At 38.0% G+C, this 12,199-nt stretch overlaps 2 protein-coding genes across 5 annotated transcripts; both read left to right on the forward strand.

Annotated features, from left to right (window-relative positions):
• The first annotated feature begins 155 nt into the window (after positions 1-155).
• On the forward strand, positions 156-7,388 carry LOC140765451 (uncharacterized). Of its 3 annotated transcripts, none has more exons than XM_073104553.1 (8): positions 157-577; positions 2,156-2,284; positions 2,370-2,471; positions 3,090-3,266; positions 3,401-3,499; positions 4,950-5,096; positions 5,302-5,416; positions 6,013-7,388. In XM_073104553.1, the coding sequence occupies exons 1-8, from the start codon at positions 482-484 to the stop codon at positions 7,077-7,079; spliced, it is 1,932 nt and encodes a 643-aa protein (XP_072960654.1). In that variant the 5' UTR covers positions 157-481; the 3' UTR covers positions 7,080-7,388. The 3 variants fall into 3 exon arrangements, with proteins under 3 accessions (XP_072960656.1, XP_072960654.1, XP_072960655.1); XM_073104554.1 differs by having other exon boundaries at positions 161-565; XM_073104555.1 differs by lacking the exon at positions 3,090-3,266 and having other exon boundaries at positions 156-577.
• Positions 7,389-7,819: 431 nt separating this feature from the next.
• LOC140765453 (E3 ubiquitin-protein ligase RMA1H1-like) lies at positions 7,820-12,182 on the forward strand. Of its 2 annotated transcripts, XM_073104559.1 has the most exons (3): positions 7,832-7,924; positions 8,063-8,119; positions 11,234-12,182. In XM_073104559.1, exon 3 carries the CDS (start codon positions 11,271-11,273, stop codon positions 11,967-11,969), a length of 699 nt encoding a protein of 232 aa, XP_072960660.1. In that variant the 5' UTR covers positions 7,832-7,924; positions 8,063-8,119; positions 11,234-11,270; the 3' UTR covers positions 11,970-12,182. The 2 variants fall into 2 exon arrangements, with proteins under 2 accessions (XP_072960659.1, XP_072960660.1); XM_073104558.1 differs by lacking the exon at positions 8,063-8,119 and having other exon boundaries at positions 7,820-7,924.
• The last annotated feature ends 17 nt before the right edge of the window (positions 12,183-12,199 follow it).

The following is a 12,199-nucleotide window of genomic DNA, read 5'->3' on the forward strand; positions in this document are numbered from 1 at the left end:
CCCATACCTTATACATCACGATTCACGCACGTTTCCAAATTCCACCTCTTTTTCCTGTTAATGCCCTTAAGCCCCCACCCGCCCTACCTACTTCTTCCCTTGTCCAACTGACAACAACACAACCGTAGCAAGGATAGAGTGGTCATTTAGAGGGGCATCTGGTATTAACTTCTCTCCACTACCGCTAGTACGGATCTCCCGCTCGCACTCGCAGCTTTGTGCCCACATCTCCACCTCGAAGCAAGAGTCACACGAACACGCTGGCCGTCCGATCGACATCTCTCGGCTCCAAGGGGACGCACGTGGAGCCGCGCGGACACATCACGTGCCTTTCGGTGTCCGCTTCTCTTTCAAGGCCGAGCTCTTCGGCCACACAGTTAGGGAGAGAGGGAGAGAGGGAGAGAGAGAGAGGAGTGAGACTTTGGAGAGAAAGAAAGGGATTTTGTGAGAGATCGCTGGAGAAGGCGAGGATTTCAGGGGAATGGCGGCGAAGGAGCGGCCAGAGTGGCTGCCGGAGGGGTGGACGGTGGAGGTCAATACGACGGAGAATGGAACGGTGTCCTCGGTAGGTGGATCGGTATCCTCTTCCGCTTGCCTGTGCTTATTATTTTTATCGATCTCGCTTTCTGTTTTCTTGCAACTATAATTTCTAGGGGATTTTAGTTATTCTTGTTTGCTCTGGAAATCTGAGTCCTCTATGTCGCTAGAAATGTCAAAATCAAACCCTAGATCAACTTTAATTTGATAGGTTCTATACTCTTAACGCAAAGATACCGAAGGAATGTTCTGTTTATTTTGAATCTAAATATTTGTAAGGTCTAAATTGCCTTATTTTTATATTTATTTATTTATTTACTCTCAATCCAGCCATTACTTCACCTAATTACTTCAAGTGACTATTAGAATGTTCAGTTAGGGCGAGTAGAGTTTTGGTTTAAGTCAAATTTGTATCTATGTGGGTTTCAAATTTTCAATCAATTTGTCTAGGGTTAGCATAGTAATTTGGTAGGTATGGTTATATTAACTAAGGATTAATATCACGGATTGTTATTTTAACATTTTTAGGGAAATGCAAGGGTAGATTTGAAACGGCAACAAGGTAGGATCGGAATAAGTTAATAAGGGAAGATGTGAAGTAAAAAATTTCCTTAATTTCATGTTAGAAATTAATGCAAACGAAACAACATTAATAATTTATGGGAAATTTTATTTTACTCTCATGTGATTTGGCTTAATATTATAAAACTCTTATGTATTTTCAACTTAAGCACTTAACGTTTTTGTGGTTCTAACCAAACCAGAGGTAAAATTTAAAATTTTTTATTAAAAATAAGGTTGTAGAGGATTGGATAAGCTTTCCAACTAATACTGACCGAATTTGAAATAACAAAGATATGATAAATATATTGAACAAATGTATGTTTTTATCATATTATTTTCATCTAAAATTTGATCGATATTATTTTAGATGTATTAGAAAATTTATTCAATTTTCTGTAACTTTTATCTCTAATAAGGATCTTCAAATACGACAATAATTTTGATCAAATATAATGAAAAAATATAAGAATTGTACTTTAGTCAAAACTGCGATGCATTAAGTGCTTAAGTTGAGAGTATATGGGGGGTTTTTGTAAAATTGAGCTAAACCCGTAAAGTGCAATTATTATTACATAGAAAAGATAGACATTAAGAAGGGATATTTTACTTTGTTGTGAGTTTGTGATGGTTGATGTGGTCTTGGTAGGGAATCAAGTTTAGGCTGATCTACACATGAAAGAGAAGCATTACTGAACCTTCTTATGTCATAAGATTGTAATTACTTTTTTTTTCTGATTTGCAATAGAAATTAAAGGTTTCATGCCATTAGTTGGCCGCCTCACGTGCAGTATTGCATGGTTAGTTAGGAAAATATCTGTGCATAATCTTGGGGAAAATGGAGAAGTGTTAACAACAAGGGACATAGTATCGACTACTCTTCTGTAGATAGAGAAACTTATCATAACCTCAATGATGAAGTTTGTAGCATAAATATTTCATAGTTGATAACTTAATATAATGTAGAAATAAATATTCAATCATTAATTTGTCAAACATATTCAATCATCAAGCGAATCATTACTAAAACTACTTGGATATATTTGTGAACTTGTAGCTATACACATGTTTAGAGTCTGGTTGCAAGTTCCATTCAAAAGAGGAGGTTATAAGCTATATCAACAACAAGAAGGCTGATGGTTGTGCATCCAGTGTGGTATCTTCTTTTGGGGATAACAAGAGTCAAGTAAGATTTGTTCTAGTATAATGAACTTTTCAAGTACTATTTGAAAAATAAATCTTAGTATCTTGATATGTCGATTGACAATTAGCTTGCAGAGCCAGTACAAGATTCTCTTAATTGGTTACCCACTGGTTGGATTTCTGAAACTAGAATAAGAAAGAGTGGTGCAGCTGCTGGGAGACCATACAAGGTATTGGGGCATATAATTGTGCTTGTGGTTCCTTTGGTTCTATTTTCTGGCAGATGTTTATCTCTTTTTAAGGCACATTTATTGTATGATATTATTTTGGATAATAGCTTGTCTCTAAATCTCAATTAGCGCACTATACAGTGTAATTTTACTATTGCCAAAGATGGCAGGGACAATTCATGCATCCATTAGTGAACTTGTAGTACCTTCCTATCAACAGTCAATATCTCCCTGTGAATTCAACATCTTCAAGCTATTTTATTTGTAAAGAATCTGTTAATATTCTACCTTGTTGTTCATTAGTTATAGTAGATACTTCCAGCCACAGATGCAAGTCGCTTTTCTTTCAGTAACATAAGTGAAGAAAGATAAATTTACACCACATTACTTCTGACATATGCCTAGTATGCTATCTCTATTGTTGCATAATTTCATTTATTTGATGGTATTGTACTATTGTCAAACACGTGGATTCGAGAGATACCCGCAGAAACATCTACTATAGCCCATGTGACTAATCCATGATCTTAATGGAAGGAGAACTTTGTTGTATCAATGTAGCATGGCCTTTGAGACTGGTCAAGTATTTTATTTTATATTGTATTATCTCTTCTTCAGATATTCATCGATCCATTGACTAGTTCGAGATTCTATTCCAAGAGAGAAGTATTTCGGCATCTACAGATTGACAATCTACGCAGTTCCACAACCAAGAACATCATTGTTAACTCTGTTGGCAGTGCTTGTACTCCGATCAATCAAACAAGGAGCAGTAATAGAAAGTGCACTGACTATGTGTGTTCTTTTTAAACTTTCCTAGTGTTTTGATTTCCTAATTGCCACTCTAAATAATCCACTTGTATGATTATATCAATCACTTTTGCATCATATGAAAGTTATCTCATTATCAGCTTATTTTTACTCTCTAGGTCATTGTTCAAACTGAAAGCGGTGTGGATGGGTTGCCTCATGGATGGCTTAAAGAAGTCAGATACAGAAAGGGTAGAGGCAAAATCAAGAAAGACCCAGTAAGATCTAGTCTGCCTGTTCTCTCTTTTCTCCCCCTCTTATGCCCTTATGAACAATTTCAGATGTCTGTGATTTATCTTTCTCATATGTATCTTTGTTTCATCAACAACTGAGTTACAATTACTTTCATAACTAATTCATTTATCTTTCTGCTAGTGGTTGTGATAAGAAATTTCATATGTGGATGACTTGCTGTTTGCCGCTCTTTTGCATATTAATTAGTTTGCCGAGGTTTTCCTCATTATTTATAGCTCCATTGACTTGCTGTCTGTGATTCTTTTTTCACAGATACTTCTAATTAGCAAATTGCCAAATTGGAAACAATATGTCTTGGGGTACATAACTATAATATAACCTGGAAAAGGGACCACATTGCTATGATCTTTTTGTTCCTGAGATTTAATACTGTAATCTGTGCATTGAAACTAAAACTTATTGTAGTAGTGCTAATTTTTTACTATCTCATGCCTATTAAATGAGTTCATTAGTTATCGAGCTATCCTTTTATATGTTTAACTCCTCTATTTTTGAGAAACTGTATGAGGCTGCCACCGAGTTGCATGAGCTTGAAATCCAAAAGATAAGCTAGACTTAACCAGCTCTAATTGATACTTTCCAGGTCTATTTATTGAACAGATTTGTCTTGCAGGAGTTTCCTTTCAAATAGAGGTTGACATCCATTTGTAAAATTGATCATTTGTTGTCTTTTATCTTGAGAAATATGTTACATTTGTTGGTTCGGAAATTTGGAAATCACCATCTGTTTTGATGAGGCTATTCCTGATGAATTTTTTGAACTAAAAATATTGTCTTATTATGTTTGAGACGCTGGACATTTTACTAGGCATAGTGCATTGATTCACGTGACCTGTAGCAATTGGTTTACATACAGAATGGATCTACTAAGTTTGTCATCCTTTTATCTTTGCCTGTAATGGTCTGGGGTAGCTCAGGGACTGAGATGAACCTGAGTGCTAGCTTTATAGGTTAGATGATATGTCTTTGGATAAATAGATGGCGTATTTGATCAGACCAAGGAATGCACTTGATGTTGTGATATTTCTGTCAAAATTTGTGCTAGAGTTTGATACATAATATAAACAAAACAATTGAGAAAACACAATTTTACATTTGAATACTTATTGGAAGAGTGTTCATTTTTTCCTCTTGAACTATTGAGAGCTGTTTACAGCATTACAAATTGTTCTCTCTTCTCCATTTGAAGTACTGAACTACTGATAGCTGTTTACAACATAACTGGTGATTCTCACTTATTTTTCTACTCATTTTTGTTTGTCTATGTGTGTACTTTTATGATTAATGTTAGCTGTCTTGGCTTAATTGCCTTATGCAGCTTTTCTAAGTGTTGAATGTTTTTGTCTTTGTTCCTTGAAATTATTTATTCTTTAAAGCTTATGTGTAATATTTTTATTTAACGTGATGCTACAGTATTACATAGATCCTGTAAGTGGATATGCATTCCGTTCCCTAAAGGATGTCTCTCGCTATATAAAGACTGGAGACATTGGAAAATGTATCATGAAACCGCTGAAAAGAAGCACCAATGACGCACACAACTTTGCTAAGGATTCTCATGTATGTGCTATCAAAATTCTCATATTCCTCCTTTATTTCTATTTTGGCATTGTGTGTGTGTGTTTGTGTGTGTGTGTATAACTTTCAAACATTTGGCGAAATATTTCCTAAATATACGGGGCTCTTTTACTATGTTTTCCCTCATTATGTGTAATTGTATGATTAACTTTGCTTATCCATGTTTCTTATGTGTGCTCTTCCATAGCCTTCTAGTGCAGAAAGCAAATCAACAATACGAGGAATGGCGGTAAAGAGGTGTCTTTTTTCACCAGGAACACTTCACCAAGTGGAGATGGGAATGGAGATCAGTACACAGAAAGGTTATATTCTTCTTTTGGCATAGTCTTCGACACAAAATAACTGCCTTAAGTATGTCATAATAAATTAACCTGTGACAAGTAACTAAAATTTTATTCATCTGTTGGGACTGTTGGTGTGAAAGTACTGAACTAATGCTCTTTACGAAATTATTTAGAGAGAAAATAGAAAAGCAGGGCCTTGGAAATAATTCGTACAGATGTATCATTAATATATGAAGCTGTGGTTTTAGAAGTCCAATTTTTTACTTACTAGCAGAACAAATAGGCAAGATGTTAATTCTAAAAATGAAGAACTGATGGTAGGTTTTGGCTGCGTGTGAATCTCAAATCTCTTGTTTCAGAATTCATGAGTGTTATATCATTTTATGCTACAGAAATCATGGGAACATGTGCCCTACCCAAGTATTAGAAATGTGCCTAGAATCAGGACTTAATAATATCATCTGTCTTTAAGAATTTGAGTCCTTTTCCTTTATCAAAGCCCTAAGTCAATCTGTTTAGTGTTTAATGCAGCTGAGGTCTTATGCTTGTTTTTCACTTGTGTTGGTAAAGTTGCCATCTGACCTATCTTCTTTATTTTCCTTCTTCATCTTCAGGTGCAGAACAAGCTAATCACTTGGAAAAGGAGAAAGTTGAGGAAATTCCATCTAATAGCATGCTCAATCCAACATGTCATGCAACTCAAGCCCCACAGCGGATACTTGGAACTGGGAAAGATAATATGTCAGAATCAGTAACAAGAGGGTCTGCAGTGCCTGCCAATTATAACTCATCAGAGGCATTATATGAGGTGCACCTGGAAGCATCATCAGAGCATATGCAGCTGAGTTTGGTTGACAATAAGCTACACGAGACAGCAGAAATGACCTCATCAGTGCAAGAAAATATCAATCCCATTCCCCTAGAGATTGAGAGTATACCAGCTTCAGGATTTAATAAACCATCAGAGGGATTGCTGATGGAACTGAAGAACATGGAGCACTCACATCCTAAGAAGCGTGGAAGGAAACCTAAACGTCGTGCAAGAATTAGCAAATCTATGCTAAAAGAACCTCAGTTGGAGCTCAAGACTGAGGACAAAGTACTCCTTGGGAAGCGTAGGAGGGGACGCCCACTTGGTTGGAGGAAAATTAATGCTGTCAAAGCAATCACCATGCCACTCCGAGCATCCAAACGGTTAGCTGCACTTAAAGCTGATCGTGTAGCTAATGCTGGAGACATCCAGAAGCCTAGTAACTCAACTATAACGCTTACTGATCAGCTCCAAGAAAATCCAGGCAAGAAATTTAACTTAAATGATGGGTCTCTCTTATTATCCAATCAACAAAAGGGAGCGCCTACTACAGAACTTTCTGAAAAGCTAGAATATGAGGAACCTTTAGGTGAACAAGCCAATCCTGAAAAGAAGATTGAATTGGGTGGATTGATTATGGGCAAGCCTGAATCATCTCTTTCATCACTGTTTGGAGATTCCTGGCCAGACCCATGCATTGAATTTGCTTTCAAGACTCTTATAGGTGATATTCCAGTTCTGGAGAATGCTGCAGTAGTTGAAGACTATTTCCATCAGCAGCCAGGTTCTAACAAAGGGTCGACCCTAGATTGTGCAGCTTCAACATATAAAGTCCCCAAAAGTGTTGGATACGGCCATGCAGGGCCTTAGAATAAGCTTTTGAACGACAAGCGGCGACAATGTCCATGCTCTTATGGAACAGCTGCGTTCTGTAGGCAGGCATAAATGAGCAATGTCGTCAGAGACCCAAGTATAACCATTAGCATGTGCAGACCCTCTATCTGTCGCCATTTTGGTGCCTTAGGTTGTAAACTTGAAGACCTTTGTGGCTTTTGTATCCCTTTCTGCGACTAGTAACAAACACTCGAACTGACCTGCACCTTGTGGTGGTTGGTTTTGTCTGGCTCCTATGTAAACCTTCAAGGTGGCAAAGTTTAGTCAACTGCACTCTTCTACTCATCTAGCTTTATCTGGATTTAATCCAACTTGCATGTCCTCTCTCTCTTGTCTCAGAAGTCTACCAATTGATACTGCTCAGGTAAACTCACTCGTTAATTTTGTGGACTATTATTGATCATCGTGCGTACCTCTCAACTTTATAAATATCGCAAATAAATTATGGAAGGGTAATTAGAGGATCTCAGATTTATCCAACATGACTTCAAATCTTCAATTATCGATCTAATTATAAATGGATTTATATAAACAACAATTATATGAATGATTGATAAAATCATCAAAGACATTTAATTACTTTCCTCCAATATCGTAACGATCCTTACTTGCCTCTCGTCTATAAATATCACACCAAGCGAAGTCTGATCTGGGCCGTCCAATTATTATTACTTAATATTTGTTGGCAATAACTAATCCTCTGTTCCCCTCGATAGCTGACGTCGACCCCGTCGTCCTCGCCATTAGAGCTCTTCAACCCAAGAAGGGAAGCATCCGGCCCCTTTCCCCACCACCTCCTCCTCCCGACCACAGAGAGACAGGTATGCCCATTTAAGACCTCCGATTTCTTATAATCGGAGATGTCACATGTGTTGATGATCTCTTTCCTCTTTTATTCCTCTTGATGGCTTCTTGGTTTCTTGAATTCCGATCTTTACTTCTCTGATCGTCTTTCAAAGGGAGTAGCCCACGGCGGAAGTATCGTTTAGGTCGAGGTCTTCCTTCTTTTGATTCAGGTGTTGATCTTGACCTCAGCGGTTTCAATGTTATGAATTCCGTGTCCGATATTCTACATCTAGTTTCCGTCGATCTTCTTACATTAATTATGAAGTGATATTCTCAATTTCTCCGTTTCTGGCATCAGAATTGTCTCACGATTCTTAGAGTTCTCCAAGCTCTGGGAAAAAAATTAAAAGGAAAAAAAAAAGAAAGGAAATTTGGGTGTTCTTTTGTCTTTTAATTCTTGATTAATTCTTGGTTTTGGGATGGGAGGTTCAGATTCTTATCGCTTGTCTTCCGGAAAAATCTCTTAATTCGGATTTGTGCCTTCAAAAACCTAATCCTGACTGCTGGTACCCAGACATTGTTTGGTCGACATTTATAAATATGGATCACTTTTTTTAGTGCCGAATCTGTCACACAAAGAATGCCATTGGATTATATATATCCTCCAGTTGTTAGACCTGAATTCACTTCATTTGTATCATTTTATTCCTTTATAGTCCAAGCTAAAACCGTTATTTTTTTATGTTATATTTTATCATACCATAAGTCAATTTGAAGATAATCATTAGAGACAAGATTATAGAGAATTAGATAAGCTTTTCAACACATAAAATACTATCGATTGATTTCAAATGACAAAGATATAAAAAAGACATACATATGTTCAATATATTTGTTATCTGAAATATGATCAATATATATATCTTAGGATGCTTTTGTCTTTTAGTATGTTTATACTGTCAGGAAGCGCTAACACCAAAATAGATGGAATGGGGCTTTATTCTAGTTTTACATTTGAATTGGTTCTTCAAACTGAGTCTTAAGTTTAAGATCATATTACATTCATCTAATAGTAGTCAGATATTAATGCTAAATTGGGTCAATTTTATGCTGAACATTGAATCTTAATGCAAATATATATTGATTTATGTAAGATTATCAAGTTTGATAAATATTAAAGCTTCATTAGATAAAACCGATAGGTAAAAAGTAGTGGACTCTTTGTATGATATGTGATATAGACAACAAGAAAAATATGAAGAACATAGGTAGTTTCTTTAATGAAAATGGATGGGTATATATATATATATATATATATATATATATATATATATATATATGTTTGTATGTGTACATTCATGATTTGTCTAGGCATACATGTGTTCTGTACATACATCTAGAGAATAGAAATATTGGGGCGCTATGTTGAATATCCCTTTAAAATCTGATCTTGGGTTCGCCAGACATTCAATCAATTAGCATAATCTCACTTTTGAAATTTATTTCAGCTTAATCTGATCCAGAGCAGATGAACGATTCGTATTCTATATTTCTATTATGTTGTTTTTGCAGGAATTGAGACCTTGTAGTTGTGTTAGCCCTTCTTTCTATTAGCATAAAAAATTTAGTAGATAGGCTATTCTTCTAGTGATATCTTCAAAAGTTTGCTCTAAAAAGTAGTGCTTAAATTTAGATCCATACACCTCATAAAAGAGTTCTCTTACTATAAGTCTTCTTTTATCTTCTAATTATAAATTATAAATCAGGCTCAACTCAAGATCCACATTTTGCAACTTGAATAGCAACAGAAAATGCTACAGAGGTCCAACTGCATACAAGACCTGATTATATGCACATAAACCAAGCTAGGTTTCATATGTTAACCCTTCATTGACTTCTAAAGATAATAAAGTTTGAAGCGTCTCATACCTTCACTCAACTATTATCTATCTCGTTTCTTGATTTGTACTGAAGTACCTTATCCTTTGAGTAGTATAAGATGCTTGTTAGTATATTAGGCAGGTTTTAAGTATCAATTTTGTAATCAGGATCTGCTGTTTAAAAAAAACGATACTTATTGTCTGAATCAGTCATTTGTTTTCGATAATTCAGTTGAAATCTTGTCAAGTTGGTTCCGTATCTTTTGCCACTGAGGAGCTGGCATTGTTTTGGCTTTTGCCGGGGATTTCAGTGGGTGCCAATTTGTTTTGTCACAACTCTCCTCTCGTCTTTATGATTTTCTGCTCCAAAACGATTTCAGTTATAACACGATGTCCTTTATGTTGGTTTTCTAATAGTACGATCTGCTATCATCTTGAATTCTTTCTTCACAATGCCTTTGGCTTCTCCTGCGTTGGAGCCTTCCACCTTTATTCCCGGGTTCTGTCCATTTCCTTTCCATGGTTTGCTTTTACTTTTTCTTTTTTTTCTAGGTGGGGCTTTTTTTTGGGTGGGGGGGCCTCAGCACCCCCATGCCTACCTTAATTAGGGCAGCTACGTGAACGTAAATCAATTGAATTTATTTTCTATAATTTTGACCTTTAATCTTTTACTCTATTTCATGGCTACCGTTCCTCAAATTGCCTAATTTATTTAGTTGAATGAGGCCCCATTACTGTGCACATCTACTTCATGGAACTCTTTCTTGGTTGGTAACTGTTGGCCTTTCTTGAATGAATGGTAGGCACATTTGGTTTAGGCTATTGACTAGTTGGTGCACAACTCTCCGATGGGTCCTGAATAAATCTGGGATATTAAGGCTTCAAATCTTATTACCTTGCTCTGATAATAGATAATTGGGTCAGATAAGTAGGGAGAATATAGTCAAATATTCAAAATGCTCTCGCCAATTACATCTTCATGGGGGGGCATTGTGGAGTTTGATTCCCTCTCCCTATAGTTTGCTTTTGATGATCTCTGGGTGAGAGAGTATTCAATGCCCTTTTATCTTTCCTGGTCTTCGTTGTCCTACGTATATTTCTTTTCCTCTTAACTACTTGCATTTAGAGTAATAGAGCAGTTTCGTTTTACACAATGGTTGATCCGCATAGAGGACTTATGGATCAATCGACCATTCCGATCGCAAACTGTGGACAATTAAAGTGGGCCGGTGGTAGGCGCACACAGATATCTAGAATTAATGTACCAGCCTGTGTCAGTGAAATTGATTTATTTTTTCTTCTCAGCCACATGTCGTACGCTTTACTGAAAAATAAATTTAATAACTGTCCCCAGACTGATAATTGGTTGCGCTCCATAAATGCTCATTACTAACTCACTCTCCTTCATTACTAACTCTCTCTCTCTCTCTCTCTCTCTCTCTCTCTCTCTCTCTCTCTTTGCAGAGTCTTACATCAACCCGAACGACCAAGAGAAACAGGGATGGAGGGAGGAAGGATGGTGTCGGAGGAAGGCGAGGTAAAGAAGTGCAGCGCTTGGGACGAGGCGACCATTTCCAACGGCTCCTCTTCCAATGGGTGTTTCGACTGCAACATATGCTTCGACTTCGCCGTGGAGCCGGTGGTCACCCTCTGCGGCCACCTCTACTGCTGGCCGTGCATCTACAAGTGGCTACACCACCAGCAGCAGCAGAACCAGCAACAGCAGCAATGCCCGGTCTGCAAGGCTAGTCTCTCTCGGGACGCCCTCGTCCCGCTCTATGGCCGCGGCGGCCAGTCCGCGGCCAAATCCAACCAGTGCCTCGGTATCCCCAGCCGTCCGTTGGTCCATCGGGAAGGCATCCAGTACCGTGCTGACGACGAGCAGCGTGCCAATGGCCGTCCACCGACTCGCCACACCCGTTACGGCGGCGGCGGCGGCGTTAGCCTCGATCATGCCATGGAGACGCGGGTGATCAACTCGACGGCAGGGGGAGTGCTGGGGGAGATGGCGGTGGCGGTGCTGCCGTGGGTGCTGGGGAATCAGGTGCCTGCGAGCATGTACTACACCAGCCCCTACTACGTGGCTGGGAATGGGGGAAGCCCGCGGCTCAGGAGGCAGGAGATGGAGGTGGAGAGATCGCTCCACCAGATCTGGTTCTTCCTCTTCGTATTTGCACTCCTCTGCCTGCTATTGTTCTAAGATCAAAAGGAAAGTACAAAAAAGGAAAAAAAAAACCGTGCACGGTCTGTACATAATGTTATCGACGACGATTTATTGCATTACCTATAGTATTATACTATACGGCAGGTTTGTCCGAGAGGGGTCGATTGGGAGTTGAAACAACTGTCCTATGCCTTAATAGGATATTTTTGTAATACAGGAGATGAAAAGGAAGAACCTTATTATGACCTTCGTCTAATATCCGGTCC

The sequence above is a fragment of the Typha angustifolia genome, chromosome 8 (assembly GCF_048772165.1).
Source record: "Typha angustifolia cultivar Huaian chromosome 8, ASM4877216v1, whole genome shotgun sequence".
Lineage (NCBI taxonomy): Eukaryota > Viridiplantae > Streptophyta > Magnoliopsida > Poales > Typhaceae > Typha > Typha angustifolia.

What these genes read in the sequence shown, in the direction of transcription:
- LOC140765451 (XM_073104553.1), top strand. Translation starts at nt 482, where the DNA reads ATGGCGGCGAAGGAGCGGCCAGAGTGGCTGCCGGAGGGGTGGACGGTG. An exon ending in TGTCCTCGGTAGGTGGATCG is followed by an intron (nt 578 to 2,155) that starts GTATCCTCTTCC and finishes GTGAACTTGTAG; the next exon opens with CTATACACATGTTTAGAGTC. An exon ending in GGAGATCAGTACACAGAAAG is followed by an intron (nt 5,417 to 6,012) that starts GTTATATTCTTC and finishes CTTCATCTTCAG; the next exon opens with GTGCAGAACAAGCTAATCAC.
- LOC140765453 (XM_073104558.1), top strand. Translation starts at nt 11,271, where the DNA reads ATGGAGGGAGGAAGGATGGTGTCGGAGGAAGGCGAGGTAAAGAAGTGC.